The 18,910-nt window shown below is 44.6% G+C and overlaps 1 protein-coding gene across 2 annotated transcripts in view; it reads right to left on the bottom strand.

Moving 5' to 3' along the window:
- Positions 1–7,619: 7,619 nt before the first annotated feature.
- The window catches only part of KCNS3 (potassium voltage-gated channel modifier subfamily S member 3), a 31,168-nt gene continuing 19,877 nt past the window's right edge, over positions 7,620–18,910 (bottom strand). For both annotated transcript variants that reach the window (XM_079791581.1, XM_079791580.1), the window contains exons 2-3: positions 17,719–17,905; positions 7,620–9,594 (exon numbers count right to left, since the gene is read on the bottom strand). In XM_079791581.1, coding sequence (XP_079647707.1) covers positions 8,060–9,535 — 1,476 coding nt within the window. In that variant the 5' untranslated portion in view covers positions 9,536–9,594; positions 17,719–17,905 and the 3' untranslated portion in view covers positions 7,620–8,059. The remainder of the gene's footprint in view (positions 9,595–17,718; positions 17,906–18,910) is intronic.

The following is an 18,910-nucleotide window of genomic DNA, read 5'->3' as shown; positions in this document are numbered from 1 at the left end:
AAAGCCAATCAACTCCCCTGAGAGCCAGGAAAGGTCTATGCAGAACCCTCTGCAGGTGGGGTGAGATGTCTCTCAGTGGCTCTCAAGGTTTTCTCTTGCTAGGCAGTGGGAGAGATGAAGATGAGAACTGGGAGTGTGTGACCTTCCATGAGTCATCTTCCCTAGGACACCATGCACTGTACACCAGGACTCTTCCCTTGCTTCTGGAATCCGTTGGAGTTGGCCCAGGGAAGGAAGGGCCCAGTGTCTGACCCCAGGCCTTACAGTCCTCTATTCAGTCCATGATTAGAACTGCTCGCACTAGAGTCATCATCATCCAGGGAGAGAATCCCTTGCAGCCACAGATTTGCTGACAGAATTTATGGATCCATCATTAGCTCTGCAGAAACAATGAGGCTATTCTTGCTGGCACGCGGGGATGGATGCATGTGCTGTGCATGCTGACAAACATCCTTTACAGTTTATAAATACCACAGCACGTGCTCCCTCCTCCAGTGGAATAAATCCGGTTCGCCTGCTGCAGACACGGCGCAATTTCATCAGATAATTGCTACTGGAAAAAGAGCTCTGTATGTGCTCATACATCTGGCCTTCACCACCGTGGAACTTTTCCATAAAATGTATACTCACGCCGGAGGCTGGCAGGATTCACTTGGCTAGAAAGCTGAGTTCAAATAAAGCTACACAATGCTGCAGGGACCAAATGTTCTGTTCATTGATTTTTTTTTTAATGCAATAAAGTCCATCTGTACACACACACATGCAGTTACTTCTTCTCTTTGTCTTCCTTATCAAGAAAGGAAGTGAAGTGTTTGTAGAATATACTTGAAGCATTTTTACATCCTCACAACCATGATCTTATTGTTTCCTTCTTTTTCAGCCTCAAGACACTGAGGCTGAGAGAGGTGAAGTGGCTTCCCCAAGTGCATTCAGAGAGAAACAACAGGTCTGGAATGCGAACAAAAGGTATTCTGGCCCTAGGTCCACTACTTGTTCCCATCTTCAAATCCATTGCATCTCAGTGATGTTTTCTGTTTTCGCAAAACATTTATAATACACTTAAAAGTTGTTCCAACATTAAATGTAATTCTTCTATTCTAGATTTGTATATCTTATCACATGATGATATTTCATCAATTACCTTTCTGCTGACACCTGTAAATGTCTTGACAGTCAATTGTGTTTGATTTTATGCATATAGGACAATCAGACAGAAAAATACCTGGTCCTGCATGGTTACCACTGAGATAAGCCAAAAGGAAATCTTGCATTATAACACATGGAAGACCATCCGTGGAGTGCACACTATAGTCCAGGCTCTGCACCAGATATGTAATATAGATTTGCCAATGTAATCATTACACTATCCCTATATGAAGGTCAATATCAACCCATATACAGATAAGAAGACTGAGGCTTAGAGAGTTTAAATGCAGACTTTATCCCAACCAATAAGATGCATTTATATTAACACACTGTTAAAATGAAGATTTCGATCTCACTCATTTGTGGAATATAATGAACAACATAAACTGATGAACAGGGACAGATCCAAAGGCAGAGAAGCATCGATCAGACTGCCAGACCTCAGAGGGAAGATAGGGGAGGGTGGGGGAAAGGAGGAGAGATCAACCAAAGGACTTGTATGCATGAATATAAGCCTAACCAATGGACATGAACACCAGGGGCGTGAGGACATGAGTGTGTGTGTGGGGGGGGGGGGGGGAATTAATGGAGGGATGAGGACAGATATGTAATACCTTAATCAATAAAGAAATTTAAAAAAATAAAATAAAATGAAGATTTCTTAGTAGCTGTGTAACTTTGGTGTAGTAGGCTGAATATCAACTTTGGTGTAGTAAGCCCCAATTTCTAGAACCTGTGAGTGTTACCTTCTATGACAAAAGGGACTTTGCAGATGTGATTAAATTGGGGGTCTTGATATGGGGAGATCACCCTGGGTTATCCAAGTGGCTCCTAAATGTAACCACAAGTGTCCTTATAAGAGTGAGGAAGAGAGAAGTGTGACACAGAAGAGGAGAAGGCACATTGGAATGATGCATCCACAAGCTAAGGAATGCAGACAGTCATCAGAGCTGGAAGAGGCACCCAATGGGTTTTCCCCTCTCCCACCCCACTAGCCTCTTAAAGGATCTAGCCCTGCAACATCTTATTTTTAGCCCCTGAGACTTCGTTCAAACTTCTGTCCTCCTGAACTTTGAGGGGATAAATTTCTGTTATTTTAAGCCATCATGTTTCAGATAACTTGTCACAGCAGCCCTAGGAAACTAACACTTATAGGAAGGAACCCACCATCTCATCTAGGGAGAATGAAAATTGACCAGAGGATCCTGAGATGGCGGTGTAGGTAAATGCCTATACTCACCACCTCCCACAACCACATCAAAATTACAACTAAAATACAGAATAACCATCATCCAGAACTGCTGGAAAGCTGGCTGAATGGAAGTCCTACCACTAGAGAAGTAAAGAAGAAAGCACACAGAGACTGGTAGAAGGTGCAGAGGCGCAGCAGAGTGGGCTGGGCTGGCACCCACGTGTGCCATTTTTTTAAACAAGAAGATCATCTCTGCAAAGACCGCTGGAGGAGCAAGTGGTCCCAGCCTCACACCAGACCCCCCAGCCCAGGGTCCCAGAGCTGGGAAAAGTAAGAACTACAGGCTGTAAAAACCAGTGTGAATTGGGACTTAGGGACATGGAGGCTACTGGAGACCCAGCTGTTCCTCTTAAAAGGCTGGCACCATGAACTGAACTTACAAGGTCCCGCTTCCTCTGAGCACCAGCACCAGAGTGAGGCTCTGGGAAACAGAGACACATACAAGGAGGAACTGGATTATCTGGCAGCAGGGCATGAACTCGGGGGTGGCGTTCTCCCAGATGGAAATGCTTACAGGAATCATTGTTCCTATGCTGGGATCTCCCCAGTCGGTCAGTCACAGGGCTGACTGGCAATCATTTCTGTTTGCTCTGTCCCATTGATTCCCTAAGACCCCCACCTCATCCAACTTACAACCCCACTCAAGCTGTGTGCAGCAACTTTTGTATTTGAATGTCCTATCCTTGTTCAGGCTGTAGCTGGGTCAGGGAGCCCCAAACCTATCCATAAAAGGCTCAAGACCTGGCATAAGCACCAGCCTGCCTTGCTTCATAGCTGGGCCTCATTTGGGCACTTCCAAACCTGATACAAAGAGGAGGAATTTGCAGGTCTCTCTGTAGTTCCTGCTGGGTAGTCCCAGGCAGTGGCTGACTTTGCACCTCCCTGGAGACCCAAGAGCCAGTGTACCCAGTGATCAATGTCACACCATACCAGATTACAACTCTACACATCCATAAGTGACACACTCAAGGGACAGACTCAGTGAGCACCAAAGCCCCACTGAAACAAGTCCTGCTCCATAGAGGTGTCTCCTGCACAGCAGTTCTCCCACTGTAGTCACAGCTCATCCTCACAGCCAATTGGCCTGGAGGTCAATTCCTCCCAGTGATGTGAACAGCAATCAAGTCTCAATTACAATAGGACTGTGCTCACAGCCCACAAAGGGGTGCACCTAGAGTGCCCAGCTCAGGTGACTGGGGAGGCTGAGGCACTGGGCCATATAGAACACCAACTACACAAGGCCACTCTACCAACTCAAGGAGACATAGCAGCTCTACCCAATACATAGAAACAAACTCAGCCAAAATGCAGAGACAAAGAAACATGTCACAAATGAAAGAAATAGAAGAAAACAAACTACTGGATATAGAGTTCAAAACCATGGTTATAAGGTTACTCAAGAATCTTCTTAGAAACTTCCAAAAAAAAAAATGGAAAAGGACTAGTCAGAAATTAAGCATACACTGACTGAAATAAAGAATAATATACGGGGATTCAACAGTAGAGTAGAGAATTCTGAGAATCAAATCAATGATTTGAAATATGAGGAAGCAAAAGAAAAGAGAATCCAAAAATATGAAGATAGTGTAAGGAGCCTCTGGGATAACTTCGAGCATACCAACATTTGCATTATGGGAGTGCCAGAATAAGAGAGAGAGCAAGATATTGAAAACCTATTTGAAGAAATAATGACAGAAAACTTCCCCTACCTGTTGAAAGAAATAGACTTACAAGTCCAGGAAGCACAGAGAGTCCCAAACAAAAGGAACCCAAAGAGGACCACACCAAGACACATCATCATTAAAATGCCACAGCACGTGCTCCCTCCTCCAGTGGAATAAATCCAGTTCGCCTGCTGCAGACATGGGCTAAAGATAAAGAGAGAATCTTAAAAGCAGTAAGAGAAAAGCAGTTAGTTATCTACAAGGGAATGCCCATACAACTGTCAGCTGATTTCTCAACAGAAACTATGCAGGCCAGAAGGAAGTGGCAAGAAATATTCAAAGTGATGAATGGCAAGGACCTACACCAAGATTATTCCTCCCAGCAAAGCTATCATTTAGAATTGAAGGTCAGATAAAGAGTTTCACAGACAAGAAAAAGCTAAAGGAGTTCATCACAACCAAACCAGTATTATATGAAATGTTGAAGGGTATTCTTTAAGAAGAGGGAGAAAAAGAAAAAGAAAAAGATAAAAAATATGAACAACAAAATGGCAACAAATACATACCTATCAACAATTGAATATAAAAATAAACAAATAAGAAATATAATGAACAGAATAAACTGGTGAATAAAATAGAATCAGAGGCATAGAAATGGAACAGACTGAGAATTCTCAGAGGGAGGAAGGTGGGGGGGGGGGTGCAGGAAGAGATTAACCAAAGATCTTATATGCATATATGCATTACCTATGGACACAGACAATAGGGTGGCAAAGGCCTGGGGCAGGGCAGGAACTGGGTAGAGAGGGGCAATGGGGAGGGGGAAAGAGAGACATCTGTAATAATCTTAACAATAAATATTTTTTATAAAGAAAGAAAATAGGTGAGCTGCATGGATTGCAGGAAAGTAAGAGAGGCATAACACAAGAAGACACTGCAGCTTTTTGTCCCTAGAGCCCTGATGACACTGCTGAGACTCTGACAGGAGATCGCGGTGGGGACTGAGGTGAGAAAGTTCTAGGGAGGGATTTCCAGGTGGCCAAACCCAGAGGGAAGGCACTACTCCACACACTGCTGAGTGCTCTGGCAAGCCACCTCCACGAATCAATACTTGATACCACAACTATAGGCTCCAACCACAACCGCCCACAGTAGAAGGGTCTAGGCTTGGAAGCTCACCTTCAGAACCCACCAGATTCCTAGATTCTTATAGAACTACAGCTCTAGCTCTCCCACTGTCTGCTGCTGGGCCAAGGAAGGGCCAGAGCCAGCTCCGGTTGTCAAGAACATCCTAGAAAACCCTGCTTAAACAAACCAGTCTGTGTTGTGGGTCAGGAGAGCAAAGGTACCTAAGCCAGCATTTTCCCCTTTGACTTGCATACTGGAAAAGACAAAGTCTGACAGTTTGTTGCACTCTGTCTTCAGATGATCTCTGTCCTGAAATGCCCGTAAACCCACCCCGAGCACAGCAGAGCCCGAGGCAGCGCCATGCTGTGGTCAAGGCCTGGGCTCTGGAATCGCTCCAGTCTCAGCCCAATTCCATCCGTCACTGTGTGACCATAAGCAAGCCCCTCTTCCTGTGAACCTTGGTTTCCTGATCTTAAAATGGAGACAGTAATAACCCCTTGGTCCTGGAAACAGTGTAAGGAATAAATGAGATTATATAGGTAAAGCGCTTACATAGTATCTCACAGATCCAGAGGCAGATACTATTATTGCTGTTGCTGTTATTATTACTTTATTATTTTTTATATTTTTTATTGATTTCAGAGAAGATGGGAGAGGCAGAGAGAGATAGAAATATCAATGATGAGCCGAAACCGGTTTGGCTCAGTGGATAGAGCGTCGGCCTGCAGACTGAAGGGTCCCAGGTTCGATTCTGGTCAGGGGCATGTACCTTGGTTGCGGGCACATCCCCAGTGGGGGTTGTGCAGGAGGCAGCTGATCGATGTCTCTCTATCATCGATGTTTCTAACTTTCTATCCCTCTCTCTTCCTCTCTGTAAAAAATCAATAAAATATATTTTAAAATATATATATCAATGATGAGAAACAATCATTGATTGGCTGCCTCCTGCACATCCCCTACTGGGGATCAAGCCCACATCCTGGGCATGTGCCCTTGACCAGAATCAAACTGGGGACCCTTCAGTCGCAGGCCATTGTTCTATCCACTGAGCCAAACCAGCTAGGGCACTACTTTATTATTTATTATTCCCATTACTGTTATTATTACTACATAAGCAGTCTTAGTTACTTCACTACTAACTGGAGTCTTTAATAAAAACAGATCCCAATTCCATTGCTATGCTTCAAAACTATATTTCTGCCAACATCGAAGGCATTCGTGGGGAAAGAAATGTTTCTTTTAATGGGCAAAAGGATGACACTCATGCACTAAGCCTCCAGATTCAAAAGTGACAATAAACCCTGTTCAGTTATATCCACCTCAGAAGTCGCAGAAACATTAAGAGGAGTGATGAGTCAGATACCTTCATCAGATAACCTACAGACTATGTCCTTTCAATGAAACGCATCTGCAAACATAAAAAGGTGGATAAGAAATCCACGTGGCTCTTCCGTTCCAAAGATCTCGGGCAAAGAACCCAGCCTGACAGCATGAGTTAGGGTCACCGTCCAGCTCCGAAATCGAGGCTTCGGCTGCATTCTCTCCGCACGGATGGAATTGCTGTCACTGCCCTGGAAATGAGTCTGTATGTCTTCTTTTGTTATGAGGAGTTTTACATAAGATGCAGACATTACTGGCTCTAAAGCTATTTTTAAACGTTGGCTCATTCTGCAGATCCTGGCATAGCTTTTTCCAGTGATTTAAGTTTCACTCCTCTGGGCGTAGTGAATCACATGTGTGTGTTTGTACATTTCTTCCTTCCAGTAACTGAATGCATCTCTGCCTGTGAGTGTGGAGGTTTACTCTGCTCTGCATAATGTTCAGGTGACAAGATTTTATCTTAGCAGTAGAATATATTGGAAACAAATCTGTAGGGGCCCATGTTTCATTCATAGATGCTAATTTGACTATGTCTTAAACATGGTCATGTTTAGTCAGTTTACACTGGACAGTGTGTTTTATCACAGACACTGTCTTCTACCTGCCGACCACCACCAAGCAGAGCCTATTGAACCAAAAAATAACTAGCCCACCTAACCGGCGTGACTCAGTGGTGGAGGGTCGACCTATGAACCAGGAGGTCAAAGTTTGATTCCCAATCAGGGCACAGGCCCGGGTTGTGGGATCCATCCCCGGTGTGGGGTATACAGGAGGCAGCCGATCAATGATTCTCTCTCATCATTGATGTTTCTATCTCTCTCTCTCTCCCTCTCCTTCTCTCTCTGAAATCAATAAAAATATATTTTTTAAAAAACTAGCCCATTGTTGATGTATATCCAAAACTCAAAACAAACAGAAAGGACTCTCGGGGCTCCAAAGAGAGCATTTCCTCCCTAGCCACTTTTGAGCATATTGAAATGTACTCATTTGACATATAAACATACAACCGAGACATTCTCCGTACTGAATTAGGCAGTTTATTAGGCTCCTAATTTCCATGTCTAGAATGTGAACATGGATTTACATGCATTGTCTCATGTTGTGGATCTTACATGCATGTTGCCTTCAGTCAGCTGGGCCTTTGATTCTACTTGTCAGTAATTGATAGCTCAATGTGAGTAAATGACAAACACAGCATGATACATAAGCCGTAGCAACAAATCCCACCCAATCCCACTTATCTTTCTTTTTTTTTTTCCAAAAGCATATCACAACTCCCTCTTGTAAAAATAAATTTCAGAACAAGGCATTTAATTCACTTCACTGAGAAAAATAAAGACGATTCTATCATTTCGGAGCAATGAATGTCCAACTATGGCTGAAAGGTACGCCCTGAGAAGTAAATGATTTTAACGAACCCATTGAGGTTGATAAAGCTGTTAACCTATCGTCGCGAAGGGACACAAGAGACAGGCACAAAGGCCCCGGCTCATTTGGCTGTGCAATTCTCCAAGGGTGCCATGTTATAAACATCCTCCTCATCTTCAATGCTTGAGGCGTCTGTGGAGTCAAGATCGCCCACCACAATTCCCACAGGAGAGAGACTGCTGATGAAGGCGTGCATCCGCTGCGCATAAATGTCCCTAATGTTAAAGTGAGGGAGCTCATGACCCTTCTCCTGCGGGTCCTCACTGCACGGGTCCACGTCAATGTCCTTTTGCTTCTGGTAGTACTTGGAGAATTTGTTGAAGATGATGGTGATGGGCAGGGCCACCACCAAGATGCCACAGATGATGCACGTGCTGGCGATAAGCTTCCCGGGCACGGTGACTGGGTGGGTGTCTCCATAGCCCACAGTCGTCATGCTGATGGTGGCCCACCACCAGCAGATGGGGATGCTGGTGAGGCTGGACGTGTCGTCGTCTTTCTCCACAGAGTAGATGAGCACAGAAAAGATGGAAATGCCCACTGAGAGGAAGAGTAGCAGCAGTCCGACTTCATGGTAGCTGTGCCTCAGCGTGGCACCTAGAGACCGAAGTCCTACTGAGTGCCGGGCAAGCTTGAGAATTCGGAAAATCCTCATCAGCCTGAGGATCTGGACCACCTTGCCCATGTTCTCGATGTCCTCGCTCTCTTCCTCCTTGGTGTCTACAGCCAACGTGGCATAGAAGGGAATAATGGACACAAAGTCGATGATGTTCAGAGGGTGTTTCCAGAATTTCTTCTGACAGGGAGCAGCCATCAGCCGGATGGCAAGCTCGCTGGTGAACCAAGCGATGCACGCGATCTCCACCCCTTCCAGCACGGGGTCATCCACCTCCCCGTCCTCGTTCTGGAACTCGGACATGCTGTGGATACACATGGCCACGATGGAGGCCAGCACCACGCTCAGGGAAGAGATGGCGATGAGCTTGGCAGACAGGCAGGAGGCTGGGTTTTCCATGCGAATCCAGATCTTCTTCCGGAGCTGGCCAAATCGCAGCTTGTCAAACTTCTCCAGCTCCTTCTCGAACAGAGACGACTCTTCAAAGGAGGAGTCGGTACTCACATCGTTGCTTTTCTGGTCCCAGTCCTTCTCGTGGGTCTCCTCCTTGCGCTCCTGGTAGCGATTGCTGCAGCAGGAGTCGATGAAGAGCTCATTGATGCCCCAGTACTCGATCTCCTGGCAGAAGGAGAACACGCACAGCTCCTCCATGACGTGCAGCTTCCCCGTGTAGTAAAAATTCAACACATATTGGAACAAGGAGGGGTTCCGATCGAAATAGTACTCTTTGTCGGCCACGCTGTAGTCATCACACAGCTCCAGAATGGCCTCTTCCGAGTGGCAGGTGAGCAGCTTTCCAAGTCTGGTGTGGGGAAAGCGCAGGAGGGTGCTCTGGTCCACGGACTGCTTAAAGCCCCCCACGTTCAAGTTGACAAGTTCCTCGTCTGGTCCAGGGCGATGGAAGAACTCACCAAAAACCATGGTGGATGCAGGAGGCAGAGAGCTGGCTGGGCAGGGAGACGAGGCAGGTCACGCTGCACCTGGAAGGAGCACGAGAAGGCATTAGCGCTGCCCCTCAAGCCTGGCCAAGCTTGTCTATAACCTGCCCTTTCCAGGACGGGCCACATTAAAGGCCCAAAGCCTGAGGTTCATAAAGCCATATTCTAGGAAAAAGAAAAGACGGCCATATCATTTTTTATTTCTTATTTCTCTATTTAAAAAATGTACCTTCCACCCTCCCCCAAAAAAAGCAATGCATTTTGGATCACTTACACGATACAAGCATCTTCAGTCCCAACCAGGAGGCGCCGCGTTTGGGAATGCTCAGTGCCGATGGGATAGGCTAGTGCCATCCAGCTTGTAGCTCATCGCTCCTGGTCCCCGGGGCTCGGTCATGCACCCTCAGAAACAGCTCCCCCTCCTCTGCTCTGCACCTTGCCCCCAACCCACACATCACTAGGGGCTCAGCTCAGCTCTCACCAAAGAGGTAGGTTTCCCCTTCTGTTCCAATGACTCACTCCTTTAAGAGAAAGCCCTGTTCCCTATGCTTGGAGTGGACAGTCAAGAGGATATAATTATCTCCCTGTCCTTAAGTACCCTATATCTTAAGGTATCGTTACACTTCATGGGATGGTGTTTCAGGTGTACCCACCAGGGAAGAAACCTTTTTAAGTTAATTGCACTATCAGTTGCCTGACACAAACACTCTCCTACCTCCTCCGGCCGCTCACAGACCGTCTCCCACACACTCCCAGTCTATGGCACCCAAGTCTATGGCCCAGTACATACAGCCTGTGTTTAGTCCTGACACTAACCAGAATGGACCAGACCCATTCCTCAGAGAGAAAATAATAGATTTTGAGCATCATCCAATATAATGATGTTTCCTCAGAACAGATGATGCAGATAAAACAGAGATTTGAGATTGTCATATGAGCTGAGCAATAGGGGAAAAGGGAATTCTGGACACCAGGCACCAAAGTGTATGCAAAAGCCACTTTGTGCATAGGTAAGTCCTCACTTAATGTTGTTGATAGGTTCTGTAACATTAAGTGAAACAACATATAACAAAACCAATTTTACCACAGGCTAAATTGATAGAAGCAAGAGTTAAGTTCCCATGGCATCTGATCAAAGCAGTAACAAAATGACATTGAACGAAATGATGCTGTACAACCATCTAAAGATCAGATCTGTAAGCAAGACCACCAAACAATCTTAATCAGTGAGTGGACATGGTTGTATTCGTGACTGTGACTTAGGAAGACCCCACTGTCTCAGGGTGGAAGATTGCGGGAGACAGGCTGGGGCCAAGGAGACAGGACTGCAAGAGAACAGGAAGGAGGTGAGAGGACCCAAACTCAGACAGCAGTGGTGTGTAAAAAAGGAAGTGACAAATTAAAGCGAAGTTTATAACGTTTATAGGACTGACAGTTCTTCGTGATTGACTGGAAAGAAGGGACAAGGAAGCTGAAAGGCTAAAGGAGGGTGTGCTTTCTACTCTGCATAAGTGAGTGGATGGTGACATCATCAGAGGAGGAAACTGTTAGAAAGGAATTTCTTTTTTTTTAATAATTATTTTTATTGATTTCAGCGAGGAAGGGTGAGGGAGATAGAGAAACATCAAAGATGAGAGAGAATCATTGATTGGCTGCCTCCTGTATGCCCCACACTGGGGATTGAGCCCACAACCTGGGCATATGGCTTGACTGGGAATCAAATCGTGACCTCCTGGTCCATAGGTCGATGCTCAACCACTGAGCAATGATAGCCAGCCCAGAAAAGAGTTTTTTTACCCCCTATGTTTACAGAAAGCCAAGGCTGTTGGGAAGACAAATGCTTTCCCCTCGGAAAAGTACACACCAGAGGACACAGCCTTCTGTCATCCACGCCCGCAGGAAGCCTACGGTCATCAGGAAGACACGGGCATTTTCTCCCGGGACACCATCTACGTGCTCCCATGAAACCAGAGACCACAGCATGGCCTGACACACCACTGAATAGATTTGCTGACCTCTTCAAAAGACATGATATTTTCCCCACCTCTGCTTTCTATTTTTAGTTAGATATCTTCTTTGAAGAACCTAAATCAGAGCTAATGGCTTGGTCCAAATATTTGTGGAACTTCATCTCTCTGAAAGCAGGCTTAAGCTCATGGCAAGTATAGGAGTGACACGCTCCAAGGAGCTAGCGTAGGCTAAGCCGGCACTAAGACTTTAATGGATGTTATCTTCTGGCGGATTGCTTTTCATCTCCTTGGCTCTCCTGAAAAGCCCCAGCGCTAGAAAGCCAGAGTCTGCCTTCATGATACCATCTGCATAAGTCGGTCTCATAATCCTTGAGAATGCAATCCATTTCCCAATCGTCCTGCAGTCACTTCTCTAAAGAACACTGTTATCACCCATAAAATCTCTTCTTGCCTGTCCTCCTTGCTTTTTATTCACTCCAGGCCAGTGTAAAAGCTCATTACGAGGTCCCTTCATTCCACAAACTCTAATCATAAGAGCCACACACACCCTAAAAGCAAAGGTTTCTTTCTGTGGGGCTTTCCAAAGACAGAAAAAGGAACACCTCTCTGGATCAGATCAAACGCTTCAGCTCAGAGGGCAAGCTGAGCCTCTCCAAGTCACAGTGGCCGGAGTGCAGTGTCGGTTTCCTTGGCCGTGTGTCCCACAGCACCCACAGCACCCGCAGCAGGTGACGGGGCGGGGAAGAAGGAGTTCCCACCTTTCCACACTGTAGGAAGGTTCCCTTACATGCCCACAGTCCCTCGCAAAGGCAAACATTCCTGTCATCATTTGCTCCTCACAACTACCGTGGAATTTTGTAGAATTTTAAAGAGTTGAACAGGCATCATGCAGCTACTAAGGGTTAGAGCAGAAGCTTCGAGCCAGAGGTGCTTATGCCCACCCTCATGCTCTGGACAGCATGCTGGCTCACATGTTCAAAGTGTCATCAAGAATAGCAGATTCTGAACATCATTACTTCCAAGATTCCTATATTCCGGCCAGCATTTACTTAACAGCCAATCATTTATTTCCATTCAGAAAACATTTTCTAGCTCAAAGGTCATCTATAGCTGTTTATGTATTATTTATGTATTATTATTTGTATACATATTACTTATATATTGTTATTTATATGTGTATAAATAGTAAATATAGATTTATATAGGAAGGTATATACATAAAGATATATACACATGTGTGTATACAGTAAACTATACATAGACTAAATAAAAATAAGTCAATTCTCTGTAGGTATGTAAAACTGTTCTAATTCTGACTCAAAATATAGAAAAAATAACAAAATAAATAAAATTTATTACATAATAGTAAAAAATTGTATGGAAAAAACATACAAATGTTGCCATAAGCAACATTAAAAAGGCCGATGCTCTATCCACTGAGCCAAACCGGTTAGGGCAGGAATAATTTTTTTTAAGTGATGCAAATTTTTACAAATTAAAACTACAAAATATTATTGAAATAAATTAAAGAAGACATAAATAAATGGAAAGACATTCCATTTTCATAGATTGGAAGATTTACTATTGTTATAATGGTTAAGATTCTCCCAAATTAATCTATAGATTCAACACAATCCCTTTTTTAAAAAAATTTACAAGCTATTTCTAAAATTCAGATGGAAATGCAAAGGACCCAGAATAGCCAAATGATCTTGAAAAAGAAGAACAAATTTAGAAGGTACAAAACTATAGTGTCAAGAAGGGTTGTACTGGCATAGGACAGTCAGGTAGATCAAGGCAACAGAATTAGAATCCAGAAATGAGTCCATATCTATGGTCAACTGATTTTATACACAGATGTCAAGACATCCAATCTTTTCAATAAATGATATTGAGACAATTGGATAGCCACGTGCACAAGAATGGATGTCTACCTCACACCGTATACAAAAAAATTAACTTAAAATGGATCAAAGACCTAAATGCAGGTGTCAAAACCAAAAACTTTCATAAGAAAACTTTTAAATTTTCCTGAACTTGGATTAGGTAATACCTTTTTAGATATGATACCAAAATCACAATGAATATAAGAAAAATAGATAACTGACTTCATCAAAATTAAAAATACTATGCTTCAAAGGATACTATCAAGGCCAAGGCCAAGTACCGAGGGGCTTATACACTACTTTTCACCCTTCAATTCCCAGCAATTTGTGCAGTGCCTGGACACTAGCAGGTATCACTGAATGAATGAATCGTTCCTTGTAATTCTCCAACAATCCTAAGATCTTACACCCCCATGTTGCAAATAGGGAATCCTGAGGCTCAGAGTTTAGGCAACATTATCCAGCTTTTATGGGGCAGACTCTCCACTTTGCCTCAAAAATGAGTATTTAATTTCTTTTTCATAAAGTGGGAGGAAGGAGGGACTGGGTGATCTTTGAATTTACATATTTTATTGGTCACCCTTATTAAAGAACGCCATACTCTTCGGTACGGGATTTTTGTCACTAGCATGCCAAGGGCACACAGGGTCTCAATCGGCGACATCTGTGGATGCGGAAGGCATTTGGACACAAGGTCGAAGAAGCAATTACTTTGATTCTCTTCCTCAAGAAGAGGTTAGGCCCCTGCTACTGCCAACCCAAATCACCTGTGCCGAGGACACTATAGACTGTATTTGGTCACCTTGTGCCTCTTGGTGTTGGTACAATGAGAAAGAAAGACAAAGATGTCAAAGGTCCAAGATATTTACTGGGAACTTAAAAGAAAAACTGCATCGGTCCACTTCTCTCCAAGTGATACCTGCATAGCCATTTCAAAGCCATTAACCTCTTACCTCTTTCTCCGCTTCTTGCTCTCAAACTCACTTGAAGAGTACTCTCAAAACTGGGTATATTCCAGGCTGACACATCTGTATGCACACGTGCATCAGTGGCTTTGACATGCACTTGCTTTGCTCAGAAAAGTAACACAAGTATAACAAATCCAAGCCAGTTTTTAACTGGGTAAAACCACTTTATAAAGTCAATTTCATAGAAGGAAATGGAAACCTAGATTCCTTTTTCTTCCCACTCTTCCAAAATCTACATTATTCCTTTCATCAAAGAAAAAAAGGGGGGCATTTTTCTGCATTGATACTGCCATCTTTTTTTGGCACATCCTTCTAAACAAGCTGCATTTTATTCTATTAATTTTTAAAATTATTTATGTCTTTTAAAAGGGTAGGTCATATTAACTTCTATTTCTGTCCACTCTTCCAAAATCTACATTATTCCTTTCATCTACACCCATGGATTGAGTACCCCCATCACACCAGGCACCCTCCCCAGCAATGACCTTCTCTTATAATGAGACCACGGTGTACTGGCATGGGTTACATGTAAATGGAAGAGAACTTCAGGAGTCAATGTTTGGGCCAAAGAAGAACACAAAATGTCAATGGGGTTACATAGTCCACCCTGTCTGTGAACTTGGAATGAAGATGCTAGTGGTCCTTGGTTCAGGCCTTCATCAAGCAGTGTTTTTACCACAGCTAACATAGTGCAATTCTGAAAAAGAAATAGCTGTTTATGAGACACCTAGAAACACATGCCCAGAGCCAGAGCACAGACACACGAAATTTCAAAGAGCCTTCTGGATTTGAGTCTTTGTTTCCAGGGACCAGAGTTCTCGGGACACCCTGAAGCTTTGACATGGAGCCATCCCTCCAGTAACCTTCCAAGTAGCTCAGCCCAGCCCAGTGAGGAAGCCTGGAGAGAACGTGGGTCCCACTGGCCAAGTAGACAGCAAGGAAAGGGACCTCGTAGGTCTGTTCCACCTCTGACATGTTTTGACAGCATGCACACAGCTGGCAAGACACCACTGGCACAGGTCCAAGTACTCACCGGAGCCCCAGGTCATCCTATTCCAGAATATTCATAACCGAAACCCAACTTTCATATGTTGAACTGAACGAAATGAATGCACTGGGTCCCCTAATCCATGCTGAACTAAAGAAAAGAGTAAAAGGCTAGGACTCGGAAAACTTGAATTTGAGTTGCTATTTGCCAGCTACATGACTTTGGGAGGGTAGATTCTTGATCTATAAAAGGTGACAGACACACTTTGATGGTATAATGATAAATGCAAGTCTTCTGAAAACAAAACACAAGATACATATGAAATCTTACTCCAAAAATAAGAGATGGAGGTAAGAGTACCTCTACCGTCCCCTTCCTGTCCCTACTCCTCCCCTCTCTTGCTCCTTCTGCCTGGCCCAGAGGGAATGAGTGAGTTGCATTTATTCCCTAGTGAATGAGCTCTCTTTAATGAGGCCGCTCCCCTCTGGGAACTTCAGGGGTCCCTGTAATGCACACAGCTCATCTCCAAGCAGAGGATTGCTCAGACAGCTGATTTCACGAGCCAAGTAGCCAGAAATCGGTCCTATTTGTAAATAGCAAAGAATCACAGACAAAATATTTTTAACCAGAAACAGGAAAACTTGAGACTTTTCCACAAGAGGGGAGCCTTACCTCTGCAGTAGGTACCCCATCAAGTTTCCAAATAAGTCACATCACGTGGAGGAACCCACATACAAATGGCCCTAGTGGTGGGTGACACTGGTGTCCAGGTGAGGGAGTTCTGGAGAACCTGAATACACTTAGGCCAAAGTAATAGTTACCCCCCAACTTCCCAACTCTACTCACCTTCCCCCACAGTCACTCAAGTGCACTTTTATTTTAGTACCCCCTCCCCCCCGCGCCCCCCCGCCCCCCCCCCCCCCCCCCCCCCGCTGCAAGATACTATAATGTGTTTTACAATTCTCCTTACACACATCCCAAGTCTGCTCACTGTGGTCATTAGATTCTAAGCCAGTGATGGCAAACCTATGACACGTGTGTCAGCACTGACACGCGTAGTCATTTCTGATGACACGTGGCCGCTGAGGCGGCCGCATGCCGAGGATGAAACATTTGCTGCTCCTGAGGATGAAACATTTGCGAAATAATGTTTTTTCCTCAAAGTGACACACTACCCGAGTTATGCTCAGTTTTTTGGCGAAGTTTGACACACCAAGCTCAAAAGGTTGCCCATCACTGCTCTAAGCTCTTCCATGGAAGGGATTATGTATTGTCATCTCCACAGCCCCAGCCCCTGGTGCTAATTGCTGCCCGTTGTCTAGTGAAAGATATTCCCTTTTATCTGGAATAATTGACAAAGGCTATAATGCTTTTGTCAACAAATTAACAGAATGATCAAACCAGGCATGGTGAAATGAAAAGCCTCCAGTGGCCAAACAAGTCAGTTAACCAAATGAAGTGGGTTGGCTGGGGACTGTGGTGAGCTGTCCACACTCTGAAGAGGCAGAGGCTACCCACCGCCTGAGTTCTCTGTGGGAAGAGAGGGCCAGTGCAGGTGTGCCTCTGGTGTTCCGGGAGAAGCTGGAAATCCTGCTTTCCGTGTGGGATAGCTCAAGTTTCATTAGAACTGATCCACCATGTTTGCAACATTACATGGCTCAAATGAAAATGTGTCCCTGGGCCACATACTTCCTATAGGTCCCCAACCTGTGACCTGAGCCAGACTCTTACCCACCCCAGCTCCCCGGCACCCATTTTAAGCTAGACCGACTCAAATGGACACAAACGGAATCTTGTCACAAAAACAGTCGTGTCACTCCCTTAACCCTTTGCACTCGCTTGCTTTTTTCTCGATTCCTTTATTCTACTCGGGATTTAATTTTTTAAATACCCCAGATTTTACAAAGCGCGGCAGTAGAATAAAAAACTGGAGTTTCTTTTCATACAAACTTATTTATTTGTTTTTTTTATATTTCAAATTATTGATACATTCAATACAATTCGACATACGAGCTGCTACCAATGCTAACCGTGTCGAGTCATACTCAACATCCAAGTGCAAAAGGTTAAGTCTGAACTACAAATGTCAAAAGTGGGGGGAGAGGGGCAATGTGAACACGGAATCTTCCCGGGTTGGCCTATGCATCCCCCGATACAACTTCAACCTAATCCTTCCTGGCGGATGCTCTCCCTTCCTCCTTCGTCACCTGCCCCACTGCCCAGTGATTGCACAATCTACATGGTCTGCCTGGTGTGCGACCTGCATTTGTGTCATGTACTGGAAGGTTCGTTCTCCCCTCCCTTTGACAAATAATGGTGCCAGAGAAAATACCATGCGAGAGAGGAACTCTTACCCTTGTGGTGTTGATGTCACACACTCTGCCCTCATCCTGGCCAGTGGGATGTCCATCGTCATCCAAGAAGCTCCTCCCTTCTTCCCCCACTGGAATGTGTGGTGCGCAGAGGCATTTAGTGGCCACAAAGAAGAGAAGAATCCTGCTCTCCGGTTGTGCAAAGCAGCCGCCAGGAAATCGCTCTCACCTGCAGAAGAAACCAGCAATCAAGCTGTAAGTCCAGGGAGGAAACACACCCAAGACAAGACATTCTATCTCACACTCGGCACAAGGGTGGTTAGCCCCTATCTCAGACCCCACTTATCTCTCAGGGAAGAGGCAGTCTTTTCCCGCCATGGAACCATCACTCCCACTGGACTCATGGACCAAGAGGCATCAGCTCAAGCCTCAGGATTTGCAACCACTCTCAGGCTTAAGGACTCTCAGATCCTGACGACAGTGGACACTTGGGACATCTCCAGGGACCCCAAAGCCAACAAAACAAGGCACTAGAATTAGGACCGCGGTCACTCAGCTCCCACACAGTTTCTTCGAGGAGTGTTGTTTTCCTAGCTGATTCATCAAGGATATCCTTGCAAATCTCTAATGAATACATTTTAATTCATTTCCAAGACCGAGTTCTGAGTGTGACTGCCCTAATAGAATTAACACTCCTGCTCTAATTTAAAATCAATAGGTTTCAGAGGCTGGCCGAATTCGATTTTGCTTTATTTTTTCACTGTTATATTTCACAGATTAGAAATGACTGTACGTGCTGGGTCAGAGTCCTCTGGTTAATGCATGGGTGTATGCATGCGTGTCTGCATGCTTGTGTGCGTGTCTGTGCATGTGGGGGATGTATATGGAGGGAGAATTAAGTTTGTATCAAAACAAATAAAAGCACAAATTTCCATTCTCTCTCTGAAAAATAAATAAGCAAGCCGAAAAACTGCAGTTCCCAAAAAGGTAAGCCTTGCCTCATGTGGACACATTCCCACAGCTTTATATTAGTATCTAAGCATCCATCCATTGATTTTCATGTTTTCCCATCAATGCCAGGTCCAAAGGTGTGGGTTTGGGGAGGAAGAAGGAAAGATTGATTCTGAGCTTCAGAAAGAGACTGAAAAAGTGCCTCTGGCAATGTCCGTCATTGAGCAAGCAGTCCTTATCATTTAAGATCTGCAGGGCATCAGCCAGGCACTGGGATTACAAA

This window comes from Cnephaeus nilssonii (genome assembly GCF_951640355.1).
Source record: "Cnephaeus nilssonii genome assembly, chromosome: 15".
In the NCBI taxonomy this organism is placed as follows: domain Eukaryota; kingdom Metazoa; phylum Chordata; class Mammalia; order Chiroptera; family Vespertilionidae; genus Cnephaeus; species Cnephaeus nilssonii.
This window is presented reverse-complemented; position numbering and strand designations above follow the sequence as displayed.